Source organism: Mustelus asterias, chromosome 6, assembly GCF_964213995.1.
Source record: "Mustelus asterias chromosome 6, sMusAst1.hap1.1, whole genome shotgun sequence".
Classification (NCBI taxonomy): domain Eukaryota; kingdom Metazoa; phylum Chordata; class Chondrichthyes; order Carcharhiniformes; family Triakidae; genus Mustelus; species Mustelus asterias.
The window spans coordinates 5708010-5728340 of NC_135806.1; the positions used below are offsets into that span (position 1 = coordinate 5708010).

General features: G+C 46.1%; 1 protein-coding gene across 1 annotated transcript in view; it reads right to left on the minus strand.

Moving 5' to 3' along the window:
- trpm3 (transient receptor potential cation channel, subfamily M, member 3) overlaps positions 1 to 20331 on the minus strand; it is a 116567-nt gene that overhangs the window by 77696 nt on the left and 18540 nt on the right. Inside the window, exon 6 of the mRNA XM_078213951.1 lies at positions 11318 to 11441. Coding sequence (XP_078070077.1) covers positions 11318 to 11441 — 124 coding nt within the window. The remainder of the gene's footprint in view (positions 1 to 11317; positions 11442 to 20331) is intronic.

Genomic DNA, 20331 nt, shown 5'->3' on the forward strand with positions numbered 1-20331 from the left:
TCTCTCTCATGTGCTTGTAGAAAGATCCCATGGCAGTGTTGCGAAGGAGGGTAGGCGGGCTCTTCCTCCCAATATTTATCCCTCAACCAAAATCTTGAAGAACAGGTTACCTATAGAACATAGAACAGTACAGCACAGAACAGGCCCTTCGGCCCACGATGTTGTGCCGAGCTTTATCTGGTCATTATTACATTGCAGCACGGTGGCACAGTGGTTAGCACCGCTGCCTCACAGCGCCAGGGTCCTGGGTTCGATTCTGGCCTCGGGTCACTGTACTCCCCGTGTCTGCGTGGGTTTCCTCCGGGTGCTCCGGTTTCCTCCCATAGTCCAAAGATGTGCGGGTTAGGTTGATTGTCTATGCTAAATTGCCCCTTAGTGTCAGGGGGATTAGCAGGGTAAATGCATGGGGTTAGGTGGGATTGTGGTCAGCGCAGACTTGATGGTCCGAATGCTCTCCTTCTGCACAGTAGGGATTCTATTCCATGATATTTGTGGGAGCTTGCTGTGCACAAAACTAGCTGCCACATTTCCTATATTACAGCACTGCGACACTTGTGAAATATTTCACTGCTTGCAAAACACTTTGGGTCATCCAGAGGTTGGGAAGGGCACTATGGCAATGCATCCCTTCCTCTCTCTCTAATGATTTGTGTAAGCTGAACTTATTAAAGGAAAAAGTGATGAGTTAAGATTATATTAAAAAATTGCGAGCTCTGTTGTCTGAAAGGACCTGGATGGGTTAATAATTCAGTAATTAGCATGAAGATCCAAATTCGAATCATGTTCTAGAAGAGAATTTCCAATTCATTCTCTCAGTGTGGAGTGTATTGTAAATTCAGGCCCGATGAATGGGTCCCACAAGATTGTCTGTTCATGTAAGCTGTGAGCAAGCCAAGGGCATGAATGATTTAAATCAAATTTTGTTATTATCATGAATGTGCTGTCAGTTTCTTAATAAACTTGTATTGAACACATCGTAATCATAAACCTTCAGTGTGCATAATTCATCAGTGCATCAACTCCGTGAAGTGCATTGGTACTTTAGCTGATTCCCAGTGCTGCGAGGTGATAATAGGTATTCTGAAGTGATTTCAAGCCCATTCTCTCTTCCTGGAGTTTAATGATGGTTAAAATATGCCGGAGGTTTGTTTTTATTCTGTGGAACACCACGAGAATCCGGCTCCGGAATCATTCCCGCTTCACCATTATCCCTTCTCCAAACATTCGCATCTTACAGTGCAGAGAGAGGCTATTCGGTCCATCATGCCTGTTTTAGTTCAGTTTATTTATTAGCGTCACAAGCAGGCTTACATGAACGCCGCAATGAAGTTACTGTGAAAATCCCCTAGTCGCCACACTCTGGCACCTGTCCGGGTACACTGAGGGAGAATTTAGCACGGCCAATGCACCCTAACCAGTCTTTCGGACTGTGGGAGGAAACCGGAGCATCCAGAGGAAACCCACGCAGAAACAGGGGGAGAACGTGCAGGCTCCACACAAACAGTGATCCAAGCTGGGAATAGAACCCGGATCCCTGGTGCCGTGAGGCAGCAGTGCTAACCACTGTGCTGCAATAGCTCTTTGAAGGGGCTCTCCAATTAATGACATCCCACTGCCTTATCCCCAAACCCTTGACAGATTTATTTCCTTCAGGTTTTTATCCAATTCCAGTTTGGACAGTTACTATTGAATATGCTCCGATCATTCTTTCAGGCGGCACATTCCAGGCCGAAGCAACTCGCCGTGTAAAGCATTTTCTCCTCATCTTGCATCTGACTCTTTTGCCAATTACCTTAAATTAAGGTAATTAAATCAGGGCAGCACTTTAACTCGCTCCTTTAGAAGTTATCAGCAAATTGAGTCATTTGCTCCATGAAACTGAATGTACCATTGGTAGTATTAAGCTTTAAAGAGCGTTATCTACCGTACTTCATTGTAAACAAAAGAGCAAAGAATTATACCATTGCATCAGTCCCATGGCAAGGTGCTAACTAAACTCAGAGTATTCATCTACAATAACAACTGTCTTGTTTCGAGTGCTTCTTGTCTGACTGCTTTGCAAGTCATCATAGAATCCCTACAGTGCAGAAGGAGGCCATTTGGCCCATCGAGTCTGCACCGACCATAACCCCACCCATAGCCTGATCCCCATAGCCCCATGCATTTACCCTAGCTAGTCTCCCTGACACTAAGTCAGGGGCGGCACGGTAGCACAGTGGTTAGCACTGTTGCCTCACAGCACCAGGGATCCGGGTTTGATCATCAGCTTAGGTCACTGTCTGTGCGGAGTTTGGACATTCTCCCCGTGTCTGCATGGGTTCTCTCTGGATGCTCCAGTTTCCTCTCAGTCCGAAAGACGTGCTGGTTAGGTATATTAGCCATGCTAAATTCTCCCTCAGTGTACCCAAACAGGTGGCGACTAGGGGATTTTCACAGTAACTGCATTGCAGTGTTAATGTAAGCCTACTTGCGACTAATAAGTAACTTAGCATTGCCAATCCAACTAACCCGCACAGTTTTGCACTGTGGGAGGAAACCAGAGCACCCTACGCAAACACGGGCAGAACGTGCAAACTCCACACAGACAATGACCCAAGGCTGGAATCAAACTCAGGTCCCCGGTGCTGTGAGGCAGCAGTGTTAACCACTGTGCTACCGTGCCACCCCTGACTGTTATTGAAAGTTTATGCTAAACTGTTATTTATGAACAGGATATTTTGAGTTTTGTGGTGGTTCGGTTATCGAATTGAATTTTGAGGTTTGTGTGTGCATGTGTGTGTACATCAGGAATTTTTCATTCTGTCAGAGAAACCCACTGAGAGATTTTTGGATGAGTTTAAGTTTACAACCAAGTGCGTCAGTGTCACATTTATCCCCCCTGACGTCACACGCGCAAAATATAAACTGTCGCTTCGACTGGTATTTTATCAAATTAATCTCAAGTGGATCATAAGTGATCACCGAATCTTGTGAATATTCATTTTCAAATTAAAGGTTGCTTTATTCAAATAGCATCTGAAGCTTATGACTAAGAATTAAGGAGATTTTCCAAGGAGCTTTCTTTAGAACAAAAACAAGAATTAGTCTGGTATCTCACACTGCGGAGCGCAATGCACATTGAGTGTGAGTACAGTAAGTAGTCTCACAACACCAGGTTAAAGTCCAATTTGGTAACACGAGCTTTCGGAGAACTGCCCCTTCATCAGGTGAGTGAACTCAGGAGCAGCGCTCCGAAAACTCGTGCTACCAAATAAACCTGTTGGATTTTAACCTAGTGCTGTGAAATTTCTTACTGTGCCGACCCCAGTCAAACGCCGGCATCTCCACATCATTGAGTGTGAGAGACACAGAACTCACCCAGCAGAGGTTGATTGCAAGGGATGTTACAAATCTCTACAGAACAAAAGTGGGTCATTTGACCCAACATTCTGTTGTGTGTTCCATACAAGCCTTGTCCCTCTCCATCAGCCACTCCTTCTATCTCCTTCTCCTATGTGCTTATCTCAGTAAAAAAAGGTTTCCCCTGAATTCCCTACTGGATTTATTACCTTATATTTATGGTCCCTAGTTTTGGACTCTCACCCACAGAAACATCTCTGTGCCTTCCGATTCGAATCGCTTTGTAATTCTAAAGACCTCCCTCAGAATCAGCTAGACAGACAGAATGACAAACAATTGGGTTAGATCAAGAGTAGAAGTTCAGGAATAAGTACAGATAGAGAGAAAGAAAGATGGCCAAGTATGGACAATAAAAATGAAGACGCAACAGCCTTGTCCTGGGAAGAATTGAAGGAGAGTACAAACAGAAGAGGAAAAATGGGATGGGTAGGGAACATTGGGACGTGGACTGAGGGAGGCTTGAAGAAAACCAGACAAGAAGCAAGATGGTGCCACTAAGTCTATAATGGCAGTCTATAAAGTCTTTGGCAGGTAGGATCAAGGAAAACCCTAAAGCTTTCAATAGGTATGTCAGGAGTAAAAGAATGACTAGGGTAGGATTAGGGCCAGTCAAGGACAGGAGTGGGAAGTTGTGCGTAGAGTCTGAAGAGATAGGAGAAGCACTAAATGAATATTTTTCGTCAGTATTCACACTGGAGAGGGACAGTGTTGTCGAGGGGAGTACTGAGATGCAGGCTGTTGGACTGGATGGGATTGAGGTTCATAAGGAGGAGGTGTTAGCAATTCTGGAAAGGGTAAAAATAGATAAGTCCCCTGGGCCGGATGGGATTTATCCTAGGATTCTCTGGGAGGCTAGAGATGAGATTGCAGAGCCTTTGGCTTTGATCTTTGGGTCGTCATTGTCTACAGGAACAGTGCCAGAAGACTGGAGGATAGCAAATGTTGTCCCCTTGTTCAAGAAGGGGAGTAGGGACAACCCTGGTAATTATAGACCGGTGAGCCTTACTTCTGTTGTGGGCAAAGTATTGGAAAGGATTATAAGAGATAGGATTTATAATCACCTGGAAAGGAATAATTTGATTAGAGATAGTCAACACGGTTTTGTGAAGGGTAGGTCGTGCCTCACAAACCTTATTGAGTTCTTTGAGAAGGTGATCAAAGAGGTGGATGAGGGTAAAGCGGTTGATGTGGTGTATATGGATTTCAGCAAAGCGTTTGATGAGGTTCCCCATGGTAAGCTTTTGCAGAAAATACGGACACATGGGATTGAGGGTGATTTAGTGGTTTGGATCAGGAATTGGCTAGCTGTAAGAAAACAGAGGGTGGTGGTTGATGGGAAATATTCATCCTGGAGTTCAGTTACTAGTGGTGTACTGCAAGGATCTGTTTTAGGGCCACTGCTGTTTGTCATTTTTATTAATGACCTGGATGAGGGCGTAGAAGGATGGGTTAGTAAATTTACGGATGACACTAAAGTCGGTGGAGTTGTAGACAGTGCGGAGGGAAGTGGCAGGTTACAGAGGGACATAGATAAGCTGCAGAGCTGGGCTGAGAGGTGGCAAATGGAGTTTAATGCGGAAAAGTGCGAAGTGATTCACTTTGGAAGGAGTAACAGGAATACAGAGTACTGGGCTAATGGTAAGATACTTGGTAGTGTGGATGAACAGAGGGATCTGGGGGTCCATGTGCATAGATCCCTGAAAGTTGGCACCCAGGTTGATAGGGTTGTTAAGAAGGCGTATGGTGTGTTAGCTTTTATTGGTAGAGAGTTTCGGAGCCAGGAGGTCATGTTGCAACTGTACAAAACTCTGGTGCGACCGCATTTGGAGTATTGCGTACAGTTCTGGTCGCCGCATTATAGGAAGGATGTGGAAGTGTTGGAAAGGGTGCAGAGGAGATTTACCAGGATGTTGCCTGGTATGGTGGGAAAATCGTATGAGGAAAGGCTGAGGGGCTTGAGGTTGTTTACGTTAGAGAGAAGGTTAAGAGGTGACTTAATAGAGGCATACAAGATGATCAGAGGATTAGATAGGGTGGATAGTGAGAGCCTTTTTCCTCGGATGGTGATGGCTAACATGAGGGGACATAGCTTTAAATTGAGGGGTGAGAGATATAGGACAGATGTTAGAGGTAGGTTCTTTACTCAGAGAGTAGTAAGGGCGTGGAATGCCCTGCCTGCAGCAGTAGTGGACTCGTCAACATTAAGAGCATTCAGATGGTTATTGGATAAACATATGGATGATATTGGAATAGTGTAGGTTAGAGGGGCTTTAGATTGGTTTCACTGGTTGGCGCAACATCGAGGGCCGAAGGGCCTGTACTGCGCTGTAATGTTCTATGTTCTATAATGATGATGAAGGAACAAACAAACTATCACTCGTAAGGAGAGTGAAAATAAAAAAGAAAAGACCTTTGGCAAGAACTCCTCCTGGAAGATGTGTCTTCAAGCTCAGGAAGAATTGGTCCATGATTTCTTTGGAATTACATTGAGGGCGGAATGGTGGCATAGCATTGCTGCCTCACAGGGACCCGAGTTCAATTCCGGCCTCGGGTGACTATATATGGAGTTTGCATGTTCTCCCTGCATCTGTGTGAGTTTCCTCCGGGTGCTCTGGTTTCCTCTCACAGTCCAAAGACGTGCAGGTTAGGTGCTTTGGCCATGCTAAATTGCCCCTTGGTGTCAGCGGGGCTAACTAGGGTAAATGCATGGGATTATAGGGTAATGGGAATAGGACCATCTCATCTCTGGATGAGATTGTGGTCGGTGCAGATTTGATGGGTCGAATGGCCTCCTTCTGCATTGTCAGGATTCTATGATTCTACAGAGAGGAGTAAATGAGCATAAACCAGTTTATGGGATCACAATAACTGGACAATCCTCCCCTCCTCCCTTGAGTTAGAGGGCAAGAAACCATTCGTGGATAAGTTGTGCTCAATCTTGTTAAGATTTGATTTCGTTCTCTTTTTAATTTGATCATACGTTGGGCACCACTAGTATCATAGTAACACAGGAACAGGATCAGGCCATTCAGCCCATCGAGCCTGTTCTGCCATTCAATAAGGTCATGGCTGACTGGTAACCCAACTCCATATAACCACCTTTGTCCCATATCCCTGAACATCAAAAGTCTATCAATCTCAGATTTAAAAATAACAACGGGTTTAACATCAATATCCCTTTGGAGAAGAGGGTTCCAAACTTCTATTTTTGTGTGTAGAAGTGTTTCCTCACTGTGCCTCTCAAAGGTCTGGCTCCAATATGTAGACTATGGCCACAAGTCCTAGGCTCCCCAACCAATGGGAATAGTTTCTCCCTATCGACCTTGTTGGTTCCCTTTAATGCCTTGAAAACTTTGATCAAATCGACCCGTAACTTGCCAAATGCAGCATTCATTGCCCATCCATAGTTGCCCTCGAGAAGATGGTGGTAAACAACCTTCCTGAGCCACTGAGGACCATGACAGTTGCGAGCGATTCCTCCGATAGCCACCCATTTCCCGCTCATGTGGAGTTAATGTATTTGAGCCGGGCATTTGCAAAACATACAAAGACAGGGATTTTTAATGAATTTTTTATGAAGAAAAGATGCATGCTAATAATCATGATTAAATAATAAAAACATTAACATTCAACTCCCATATAATCACAGCAAATAATACAACATAGCATTCAAATCATAAAATACAGTGGCAAACATGCAGAACAGAAACAAAACAGATTAACTTATAAAAAAGTAATTATTCAAATGTATAATACACAAACAGCGATGTAAACAGCGGGCTTTTAGACATGATTACCGAGTAAGGTGAGGGAGACAATATGGCTCCTTGTACACCTCTGATTTCCTTTGTGCTCCCATTATTTACCACGCCTTCAGCAACTTGTGTCCTAAGCTCCAAAATTCTCTCTGTAAGTCTCACTACCATTCTTTCATTCTTTAGAAAACTCCTTATTACCTATCTCTTTGACCATGCTTTTGGTCATTTCACCCTAATATCTCCTGAACCCCGGAAGAAACCGCAAGAAACTACAAAAGGTCATGAATGTAGCCCAGTCCATCTCACAAACCAGCCTCCCACTCATTGACACTGTCTACACTTCCCGCTGCCTTGGCAAAGCAGCCAGCATAATCAAGGACCTCGTGCACCCCGGACATTCTCTCTTCCACCTTCTTCCATCGGGAAAAAGATACAAAAGTCTGAGGTCGCGTACCAACCGACTCAAGAACAGCTTCTTCCCTGCTGCTGTCAGACTTTTGAATGGATCTACCTCACACTAAGTTGATATTTCTCTACACCCTAGCTATGACTGGAACACTACATTCTGCACTCTCTCCTTCCCTATGAACGGTATGCTTTGTCTGTATAGCGCGCAAGAAACAATACTTTTCACTCTATACTAATACATGTGACAATAATAAATCAAATCAAAATGATGCGGTTGGGTGCAGGACTGATACGATATAATTCTATCTTGCGTTGAAAGAACTAAGCATAAAACATGGCCTTTCAATCATTATTGAGAGCGTTAAGGGTGGCACGGTGGCACAGTGGTTAGCACTGGTGCCTCACAGCCTCAGGGACCTGGGTTCAATTCCCAGATTGAGTCACTGTCTGTGTGGAGTTTTCACATTCTCCCATGTCTGCGTGGGGTTGCTCTGGTTTCCTCCCATAGTCCAAGGGTGTGTAGGTTAGGTGGATTGGCCATGCTAAATTGCCCCATAGAGCAGGATTTTCCCATCCCGCCTACCTTGGGAATCGTAGCAAGCGGGGGAAGGGCGGGGGAGGAGGGGTGTGGACCATCCGAAGGTCCATTGACCTTGGGTGGGATTTTCTGGTCTTGGGATGAGGGAACCCGGAAAATCCTGCCCCCTAGTGTCACAAAAGGTGTATGTTGTGGCGATTAGCCATGGTAAATATATGGGGTTACAGGGATAGGGCGAGGGAAGAGGGCCTGGGTAAGATACTCTGTCAGAGAGTCAGTGCAGACTTGATGGGCCGAATGGGCTCCTTCTGCACTGTAGAGATTCCATGATTCCCTCATTATTGCATCATCTCTTGACCTCACCATGTAAGTGTTCACGGCTCTGTAAAGCTCTGTAAAGATTTTGAAGGTGATTATTTTTCACGAAATCAAAATTAGTCAATATTTTGTTTAGTGGGGAAGGGGTGATGGATGTGGGAGTAGGGCACGGGGCAGTGAGATGTGAGTGACTCATGGGAAAAATGCACTTGCAATTATAATAGAAATCTTGTTCTGTTGGCTGGATGCAAATTGCCACGAGTGGAGTGTAAAGTGTTGAGCTTGAGACAAAGAGCTAACTGTAATATAAATTCCCATCTTGGGGAGATTGATGGAAGAAAACTGCTTTCAAGATTGCTTTGAATGACGTTTCTCTATTTAACTGCTGTTCTATCAATAGATTCTTCCCCAGAAACTAGGCCAGTTCAGATCTATGTCTGCCAGTGCTGCTCAACTTCAGGTGGGTTCTTTGTTGCTATTGTATTTTAGTAGCCCCCCCCCCATCTACCCCTCTCACAAACCCACTCCCCTGCACCATCCCACCCCTCACTATCCCAGCTTCCTCCCTCAATCCTCACAGGCCTCCCTCCACCCCACCTCCTCACTGCTGCAGATCAAGTCCAAATAGCCCACTCAACACTTGTAACGATGAATTCTAATTACAGCCTAATTAAGGACTTCACGCACCCCGGACATTCTCTCTTCCACCTTCTTCCTTCGGGAAAAAGATACAAAACTCTGCAGTCACGTACCAACCGACTCAAGAACAGCTTCTTCCCTGCTGCCATCAGACTTTTGAATGGACCTACCTCGCATTAAGTTGATCTTTCTCTGCAGCTTAGCTATGACTGTAACACCACATTCTGCACTCTCTCCTTTCCTTCTCTATGTACGGTATGCTTTGTCTGTATAGCGCACAAGAAACAATACTTTTCACTGAAGACTAATATGTGACAATAATAAATCAAATCAAATTCTAAAAAGGTGCTGAGGTGACGACTGATTTTGAAAAAAAATCCAGTTTGCAAAGCAGAGGAGGAGACGCAGAGTCTTTGTGGGAAAAAGCAATTGCTTTCCTTAAAAATCAAAGGGTTGAACACACTGATGCTGCTTTCGATGGCTGAAGAATCTAGAGCAAGGCAATGTAGTCCCAATATAAGAGGTCAAGTCAAACCATTTAAGGCTAAGATGTGGAGATGCCGGTGTTGGACTGGGGTGGGCACAATAAGAAGTCTCACAACACCAGGTTAAAGTCCAACAGGTTGGGGCAGCAGGGTGGCAGAGTGGTCAGCACTGCTGCCTCATAGTGTCAGGGACCCAGGTTCAGTTCTGGCCTCGGGTCACTGTCCCGAGTATGCATGTTCTCCCCGTGTCTGCATGGGTTTCCTGTGGGTGACCTGGTTTCCTCCCATCATCCAAAGATGTGCGGGTTAGGTTGGTTGTCCATGCTAAATTGACCCTAGTGTCAGGGGATTAGCAGGGCAAATGTGTGGGGTTCTGAGAATATAGCCTGGGTGGGATTGTGGTCGGTGCAGACTTGATGGGCCGAATGGCCTCCTTCTGCACTGTAGGGATCCTATGATTCTATGAGGTTTATTTGGAATCACGAACTTTTGGAGCGCTGCTCCTGAGTCCACTCACCTGATGAAGGAGCAGTGCTCCGAAAGCTCGTGATTCCAAATAAAGCTGTTGGACTTTAACCTGGTGTTGTGAGACTTCTTACTGTGCCCATTTAGGGCTAAGATGAGGAGAAATTTCTTCACTCAAGAGGGTTTTGATTCTTTGGAATTTTCTACCCCAAAGAGCTGTGGATGTCCAGTCATTGCGTGAATAGAGAGCGATAAGATTGTTGAAGATTGGGTTTCAGTCGGGAGTGGATGACAAAGTGGAATTGGCTGAAAGATTAGCCTTGATCCTATTGAATGGCGGAGCGGACATAAGGGACCAAAGGGCCAACTTCTCGCTCCAACTTCTAATGTGCTTTTATTTTTAACTATTTTGGAAAATAACAAAATCTAGCAATGAGAGAGGGACAGGTGTAGTTAAATCAACTGCCCTTCAAGGCATCGTGTGGAGGATCAATGATGACTCAGTTAGGAGACAGCTGTAGTTTCATCCTGAACATTGTTACACTTGGAGGTTTGCCTGCGCGGAGGAAGAAAGCTGCCTACTCATCATAAACATACACCTCAAAACAATGGAGAAAAATCCTGGTATTAGATTTTATTTAAAAAAGCAATATTCTTAGACTTACTGGGCAACTTAAAAAGTGCATGAAACAAATTACTCACCTTACCAAATGAGTGCAAAGCAAGGATTTGTGTAGTTCATTTGCCTTCTCAAACTACTGATGGAATGAATATTAAGACTAACGGTTAGCTTGCAAAACTATGTGACCACGTCAAGGTGAGTGTTTAGCGGTATAATTACGTGGGGTTACGGGGATAGGGCGGGCCGGGGAATGGGGGAGGGCCTGGGTAAGATGCTCTGTTGGAGGATCGGTGCAGACTCGATGGGCCGGATGGCCTCCTTCTGCACTGTACAGATTCTGTGAACTCGCTGTGTGAAAAATAATCTCCGTATTTTCCTTTGGGTTCTTATCTTTTCCCAAATATAGCAGAGGGTCGCTGATATAACCTCCCCCTTTTGCAAAAAAGTGGGTACTTGTCATGTGGGTTCCTGAAAGATAATAATATTTGCACTGCGGGAGAATGTGGTTCACCAGGATGACTAATGTTCCTCCCTTCACATGTCAGAACAAGCTCCATCCTGGGAAGAGCAATATTACGAGTAACTGGATTTTGGTAAAATCCCTGACCAGTTGGATTGTATCTGCAGCCTGTGTCTCCGTAGACTGCGCCCAATGTGGGACATCCAGCCGGGTTCCTTCACTCACCAGTTCCTTCTTTTTCATACACTCCATTAAAATGATAAAGAGGTGCTGGGCCTGCGTGCGGCTATAGTTGAAGGTCTTCTGGATGGTGACGAGCAGTTGGTCCCGCAAAGATTCATTGATGACCCTGGAATGGACAAGAGAGAAAGAATGGAACCTTTAGAAATACACAGAGGTGAGGGATAGACCGAGGTGTGGCACCAAGGAACTGGAAGAGGCCATTCAGCCCCTCAAACCTGTTCCGCCATGCAATTAGATTCTGGAACAGTACGGAATAGAAGGGGGCCATTCGACCCATCGAGCCTGTGCTGACATTTTCACAGGGCAATCCAGTCAGTCCCACGCCCCCTCTTATCCCGGCAAATCTTTTTCTCCCGCTCAAATTTGACCACCAGTTCCTTCCGTTGAATCTGTGTCCATCACCTTAATCATGCAGTGAGTTCCAAATCCTAACTACGCATTGGGCTAAAAAATAAATTGGCTTGGGCTGAAGTGTTCTGGCTTAAACTGCACCTTATCTGCCTCTGAGTTGTAACCCAGAACAAAATATTTATCAATCTGAAGTCTAGAATTTTCATTTGACGCCCCTCACCATCGCACCCCTCCCCACCCACCACTCCTGCCCCCCTCCCCACCCTGGTGACAACACCATTTTGTCTAACCTTTACCCAAAGTGCTGGAGTTAAAATGTTAAAAAGGAAGGTTATTTCTTCCAGCCAGAGAAATGGTAAAGTCAGTTTTGGTTTGTTTCCATTCTGGGACCCGGGTTCAATTCCAGCCTCGGGTCACTGTCTGCGTGGAGTTTGCACGTTCTCCCCCTGTCTGCGTGGGTTTTGGCCGGGTGCTCCGGTTTCCTTTCACAGTCCGAAGATGTGCAGGGCGGAAAAGTTATGTCTATCAGGAATGACTGGACAGTCTGTGGCTCTTTTCCCTAGCAACGAGACGGTGGCACAGTGGTTAGCACTGCTGCCTCACAGCGCCAGGGACCCAGGTTCAATTCCGGCCTCGGGTCACTGTCTGAATGGAGTTTGTACATTCTCCCTGTGTCTGTGTGGATTTCCACCGGTTTCCTCCCACACTCCAAAAATGTACTGGTTAGGTGGATTGGCCATGCTAAATTGCCCCTTAGTGTCAGGAGGATTAGCAGGGTGGGGTGACAGGGATAGGGCCTGGGTGGGATTGTCATCAGTGCAGGCTCAATGGGCCGAATGGCCTCTTTCTGTACTGTAGGGACTCTATTATTCTATTGCCAAGCAGTTAAAATATCATCCATATCCATAAAAGATTTAGACAATTCTTTCAAAGAGAGGATTTTGGAATGAAAGCAGAATGAAAGAGGGTTTACTCATTTTTTAAAATACTTCCAGTTCGGCTTAAATCAGACAACACGTTAAAAAGCCCACTGATTCCCATTATCTAGACAGGTGGAAATTATAACCATCAGTCTGCAGTAATGAAAGCTTGCATCTGATTACACACATCACAACATTGTACCTAGATTGTCACATAACATGAAAAATTATCTGATTGACTTACTGTTGAAACATGTTGATTCACGGAAACATTCAACAGTGAGACAAAGCTAATGAAAAAAAGAGCTAATAAAGCTAAGTACTTTAGCAATGAGAAATCTGTACCAAATTCACCTCTTGCTGATAATCTATCTCCAGGTTTCCCCTGGTCCGAGTCATCACTTGCTAAAATCAAAAAGTGCCTTTCCTTATCTCTTTAGCATCCTTCAATGTTGAATCCTCAGCCTGGCCAATCGCGCCATTCCAGAAGTCCCAGCAATGGGGTGGGAGAAGCAATGGCTTGGTGGTATTATCGCTAGACTGTTAATCCAGAAACTCAGCTAATGTTCTGGGGACCCAGGTTCGAATCCCACCACGGCAGATGGTGAAATTTTAATTCAACAAAAAATATCTGGAATTAAGAATCTATTGATGACCATGAAACCATTGTCAATTGTCGGAAAAACCTAACTAATGTCCTTTAGGGAAGGAAATCTGCCATCCTTACCCGGTCTGGCCTACGTGTGGCTCCAGAGCCACAGCAATGTGGTTGACTCTCAACTGCCCCCTGAACAAGGGCAACTAGAGATGGGCAATAAATGCTGGCCAGCCAGTGACGCCCGTGTCCCACGAATGAATTAAAAAAAACCTCACTGCAACTGTTGGACACTAAAACCCATCGCCCAGAAGTACTCTCAGGACCTGATTCTCTCAAATATTCACTTGTTGTGTCACCAACTTGGGCGGCACGGTAGCACAGTGGGTTAGCACTGATGCTTCACAGCTCCAGGGACCTGGGTTCAAAACCCGGCTCGGGTCACTGTCTGTGTGGAGTTTGCACATTCTCCCTGTGCCTGCGTGGGTTTCCTCCGGGTGCTCCGGTTTCCTCCCACAGTCCAAAGATGTGCGGATTAGGTTGATTGGCCATTCTAAATTGCCCCTTAGTGTCCTGGGATGCATAGGTTAGAGGGATTAGTGGGTGGATATGGGGATAGGGCCTGGGTGGGATTGTGGTTGGTGCAGACTCGATGGGCCAAATGGCCTCTTTCTGCACTGTAGGATTCTATAAACTTTTGGGGGTTGAATTTTATCACTCAGTCTCACTGGGCATTCCTTGGATGTGCCCTCTACATAACAGGGGCATTACACAACCCCCCTGGTCCTACCCCGCACCTCAAGATATTACCACCCTATGATACTTGTCACCTGGCCACTGAAACACACTCATCACCCCTCACCCCAGGCTCCCCATTTTCCCCATTCAAAACCAGGGACTTACCTGGGTTTGGACGCCAGGTCTGTCATCATCTGTGTACTCCTTGCAATTCCAGCAGCAGCCACTAATAGGTTCTGGCACTGCTGAGGCAACAATCAGATTGGCCAGCAGCTCTCGAGGGCTGGACTTCTCTCCATTGTGGGGGAGGAAGTCCCACTCAGCTCGTTCATGCTGCCTGCAGTCTGTTATTGAAGAAGGAAAATCCCTATGGGGCAGGAGGAGGCCATTCGACCCATGAAGTCTGCACTGACTCTCCAAAACAACATCTTAATTATAGAATCCCTACAGTGCAGAAGGAGGCCATTTGGCCCATCAAGCTTGCACTGACAACAATCCCACCCAGATCCTATCCCCCTAACCCCATGTATTAACCCTGCTAATCCCCCTGAGGGGCAATTTAGCATGGCCAATCCACCTAACCCACACATTTTGGACTCACCTAAGTCCACTGTCCCTGCCTTATCCCTGTGCATTTAGTATGGCTATCCACCTAACCTGCACTTCTTGGACACTAAGGGGCAATTTGGCATGGCCCATCCACCTAAATTACAGATATTTGGAGTGTGGGAGGAAACTGAAGCACCCGGAGGAAACCCACGCAGACATGGGGAGAACGTGCAGACTCCACACACACAGTGATCCAAGCTGGGAATCGAACCTGGGTCGTTGGCGCTGTGAGGCAGCAGTGCTAACCACTGTGCCGCCTCTATTGCTGTGGGATGGCCTTGTTCATTGTAAGTGGGCTGGTGCCTGACCTTTCCTCTGGGGTGAGGTGAGGGTGAATGGTGGGTGGTGCAGGGGTGAGCAATGTGCCCCTTCCTCTGTTAAATTCAGCTGTTTCCCTCTCTCCACAGAAGCCCCCTGACCTGTTAAGCCCCTCCTGCATTTTCAGTTCTCATTTCAGATTTCTAGCATTCCCAATATCTTCGCATTCCTTCCTTCAGTTATTCCCTGGCTCCAGCACAAGCTGAGGTGGCCAGCCAGCAGTCTCCACTCCTCGCACACCGTCCCCCCAATCCCGCCCTCCAAGATCGATACATCCTTTTGTGCAGTGTTCAGAAATGAGCACAATATTCTAGATGTGATCTAACTTCCTATAGGTGTAGCAAAACCGCCTCTCCTACATATTCAGTCTAATTATATTTCTGTCATGGACAAGCATTGAAATTCCCAGCAAGATCCAACAACAGGCCCGATTCCAGAGCCTGGCGATGGATTGGATATGACTGAACTACACTTTCAGAAAGAAATTCTTGAGAAGATGCAAAACCCGTGTGTTCAGCCTTTATCCATGAGCTGCATTGTGGGAAGAGGTTATTCCACAAGGATCATTCCGGGGACCACTATTCCAAATTGAGAGAGAGAACCAAACTGGGGAGTGTACTTAATGCAGAGCAGGATCCCATAGGCTGAGAAAGCTAAAGGCATAGTCACCAATGGTGGAGCAATGTGGTCAGAGGTTAAGAATCCTGCAGCCAGAAACTCACCGCCTGACTCCCCAAAGCCTGTCCACCATCTACAAGTCAGGAGTGTGATGGAATACTCCCCATTTGCCTGGATGAATGCAACTCCAACAACACTCAAGAAGCTCAACACCATCCAGGTTAAAGCAGTCCGCTTGATTGCAACCTCATCCACGATCATTCACCACTTCCAGCACCAATGCACAATAGCAGCAGTGTGTACCATCTATGAGATGTACCACAGGAACTCAAAAAGGTTCCTTAGGCAGCACCTTCCACAGCCACGACTGCTACCATCTAGGACAAGGGCAACACAAACATGGGAACACCACTATCTAGAGGTTCCCCTCCAAGTCACTGAACATCTGACTTGGAAATATCTCACCATTCCTTTACTGTCGCTGGGTCAAAATCCTGGAACTCCCTAACAGCACTGTGGGTGTACCTACACCACAGGGACTGCAGTGGTTCAAGAAGCCAGCTTACCACCACCTTCTCAAGGGCAATTAGGGATGGGCAATAAATGCTGGCCTAGCCAACGATGCCCACATCACATGAATGAATTTTTAAAAATCAGGGATGGTAAAGCCACCAGGATTGGGGGAGAGCTGAGATATCAAAGGGTTGTAGGGCTGGAAGAGCCTCACAGCGCCAGGGACCCGGGTTCAATTCTGGCCTTGGGTGACTGTCTGTGTGGCATTTGCACATTCTCCCCGTGTCTGTGTGGGTTTCCTCCGGGTGCTCCGGTTTCCTCCCACACTCCAAAGGTGTGCAGGTTAGGTGGATTGACCACGCTAAATTGCCCCTTAGTGTCAGGGGGATTAGTAGGGTAAATAGGGTTACGGGGATAGGGCCTGGGTGGTTGTCGATACAGACTTGATGGGCCGAATGGCCTCCTTCTGCACTGTAAGGATTCTATGATTCCAAGAGGCGTTACAGAATGGGAAGGCAGGAGGGCTGAAGGGGATAAGTCTTATTTTTAAATGCCCCCTTTCCCCACCTGGTTTCAGTAAAAATTGGCACCAGAATTATCAGGAGTAACTTTAACCTAAACTGCTCCCATGGGATTGGGTGCAAGGTTAACTTTGCATCCTATTCGATATTACTCTGCACGGACTTCAGTGGCAAACCCAGTTGGTTAGAATTAACTCCCATTCTTACACTTCAAAACCTGAATTTAAATCTAGTCAGAATAATGAGACGGAAGTCTTTGACAGCTGAAAGGATTCCATATTAATGATATGAACAGAGAGCAGAAAGCAGGCTATAATATGAGACTGATTGGTAGTAAATTGACAGGCTGTCTTGTATAGTTATGGCTCTATGGAATTCTCGACTCTAGTTAGCTGGGTTGTTGAGTCTGTTCAAGTCCGAGATTGGTAGATTGACAGGATAGCTCTCAATTCTCTTGAAAAATGAGGTTTGGAGTGGCGACCTGGTCTCTGAAATTATGTAAGGTTTCTATAGTCCAGAGGGAATGTTTCCTCTTGTGGAGAAGAGCATAAACTAGAGGGCGTCGATGTAAGCTAGTCACCAAGTCGCAGTAGCGGACAGTATAGTCGGAGGGCTTGATACTGTTGCAAATAGCGATAATCCAGATGGTGATGTTGCCTTGCCCGGTGCCAAGGTGGGATCTAGTTGTCATGGTCCTACCAACGACATAGGTAGAACGAGGAAAGAGGCTCTACATAAAGAATATGAGGTGCTGGCACTAAATAAAACAACAGAACCTCAAAGGTTATTATTGCTGGGTTATTACCTGAGTGAAAGTTGGCATTGGGAAAGTTGGCATAACTTTAGGGAGTTGAATCCGTGTGGACTGGATGTGGGAGGAGTGGGTTCCAGATTGTGGGTACTGGCACCAGTATTGGGGAAAGTGGGGCTGTACCGTTGGGATGGTCTACATCTGAACCGTGCTGGGACCTGTGCTCTTGTGAAGCGGATTACTCGACTAGTAGAGAAGGCTTTGAACTAAATAGTGGGGGCAAGGCCTCAAATATGGGTGGGAGTTCCCTCAGCCTCTCCTGGTGAATCTTCTGTCGATCATAGCCTCTGCTTGCTGCTGTGAATGTCTGAGCACTCTGAACCTTGACCTTTCTCTCCTGGTTACTGAACTCTGACCTTTTCCCATTCTGTCGCCACCAACCAGAGCCCCATTTTGTTTCTCGTTCGCTTTTCCATGGGACACGACTGAGACTGGCTAGGCCAGCAATTTGTTTGATGACTCAATCCCCTTCCTCGATTGCTGGAGGGACCCCCGTCAATACAGCCTTTATGCTGCAAGCTTCCGGAATCGGACAACCAGAAGCCCTACCCATCTGGCCCACACTCGGCAGGAAAGCTGGGGGAGTGGGGGGAAGGGAAGGGGGTCAAAACAATTTGGGAATGTGTCGACATACCCCGGATTTCCCAGTTCTATCTTGAACATAGAACATAGAACATAGAACAGTACAGCACAGAACAGGCCCTTCAGCCCACGATGTTGTGCCGAGCTTTATCTGAAACCAAGATCAAGCTATCCCACTCCCTATCAACCTGGTGTGCTCCATGTGCCTATCCAATAACCGCTTAAATGTCCCTAAAGTGTCTGACTCCACTATCACTGCAGGCAGTCCATTCCACACCCCAACCACTCTCTGCGTAAAGAACCTACCTCTGATATCCTTCCTATATCTCCCACCACGAACCCTATAGTTATGCCCCCTTGTAAAGGTCCATCCACCCGAGGAAATAGTCTTTGAACGTTCACTCTATCTATCCCCTTCATCATTTTATAAACCTCTATTAAGTCTCCCCTCAGCCTCCTCCACTCCAGAGAGAACAGCCCTAGCTCCCTCAACCTTTCCTCATAAGACCTACCCTCCAAACCAGGCAGCATCCTGGTAAATCTCCTCTGCACTCTTTCCAGCGCTTCCATGTCCTTCTTATAGTGAGGTGACCAGAACTGCACACAATATTCCAAATGTGGTCTCACCAAGGTCCTGTACAGTTGCAGCATAACCCCACGGCTCTTAAACTCCAACCCCCTGTTAATAAAAGCTAACACACTATAGGCCTTCTTCACAGCTCTATCCACTTGAGTGGCAACCTTTAGAGATCTGTGGATATGGACCCCAAGATCTCTCTGTTCCTCCACAGTCTTCAGAACCCTACCTTTGACCCTGTAATCCACATTTAAATTAGTCCTACCAAAATGAATCACCTCACATTTATCAGGGCTAAACTCCATTTGCCATTTTGCAGCCCAGCTTTGCATCCTATCTATGTCTCTTTGCAGCCTACAACAGCCCTCCACCTCATCCACTACTCCACCAATCTTGGTGTCATCAGCAAATTTACTGATCCACCCTTCAGCCCCCTCCTCTAAGTCATTAAAAAAAGTCACAAAGAGCAGAGGACCAAGCACTGATCCCTGTGGCACTCCGCTAGCAACCTGCCTCCAATCCGAAAACTTTCCATCCACCACCATCCTCTGTCTTCGATCAGACAGCCAGTTACCTATCCAATCTGCCAATTTTCCCTCTATCCCACACCTCCTCACTTTCATCATAAGCCGACCATGGGGGACCTTATCAAACGCCTTACTAAAATCCATGTATATGACATCAACTGCCCTACCTTCATCAACACACTTAGTTACCTCCTCTAACTTAGTTACCTCCTTAGTTACCTTGCTGCAAACACACCCTCCCATTCAGTCCCTGTGAATATGTGGGGTCCCAGCTCTGTTGTGGTACGGGTGCCATTTCTGTACATTAATGTCGGAATTTCCTGGTCCGGCCGAAGTCAGCGGACATTTGAAAGGCTTGCCACATCCGCTGCTGGGGAATCTGCCGTGGCAGAGTCGGAAAATCCCGGTCTAAGTGCTGAGCCTTTGAATCGTGGCGCGAATTACAAAACCATGCTCTTCAACACATCAGCATTTTTGTCAATGTTTTTTTCCCCTGGATCAGCCATTGTATCTCATAGCGTTCAATCCTGGTTTCCTTTAATATCCCTCTTTATACTCACAGGAGCAGGTTTTCTGCAAACTAAAGGGATATGTCCAAGTCTTGTGCCTTTTTTGAATTACCAAGGAGCTTGGAAAGCTGATAAAAACGTAGGAAATAGGAGCAAGAGGAGGCCATTCAGCCCTTTGAGCCTGCTCTCCCATTCATTATGATCATGGCTGATCATCCAATTCAATATCCTGATGATCCCGCCTCTCCCCTCATAAGCTTTGATTCCCTTCGCCCCAAGTGCTATATCTAACCACTTCTTGAAAACGTTCAATGTTTTGGCCTTAACTACTTTGTGGTATTAAATTCCACAGGCTGACCACTCTCTGGGTGAAGAAATGTCTCCTCATCTCTGTCTTAAACCATTTACCCTGAATTCTCAAACTGTGACCCCTGGTTCTGGACTCCCCCACCATCGGGAACATCCTTCTTCCATCTATCCTGACCAGTCTTATTAAATTTTTATAGGTTTCTATGAGATTCCCTTCTCATTCTTCTGAACTCCAGCGAATATAATCCTAACTGACTCAATCTCTCCTCATACGTCAATCCCACCATCCCGGGAATCAGTCTGTTAGTTCCCTGTTGCTTTCACCATGAGAATGCCTTGACCAATCATGAACTCCATGTCGACCAATCAGCACCTTTTCTTATGCAGTATAAATTATTGTAATCATTTGAAATTTGGTATTCTTGTATTTGTCCTGATGAGTGCAAGATGAAAAACTTCAGCAACATGTCCCTCTTTTCAGCAATATTTAATGTGATT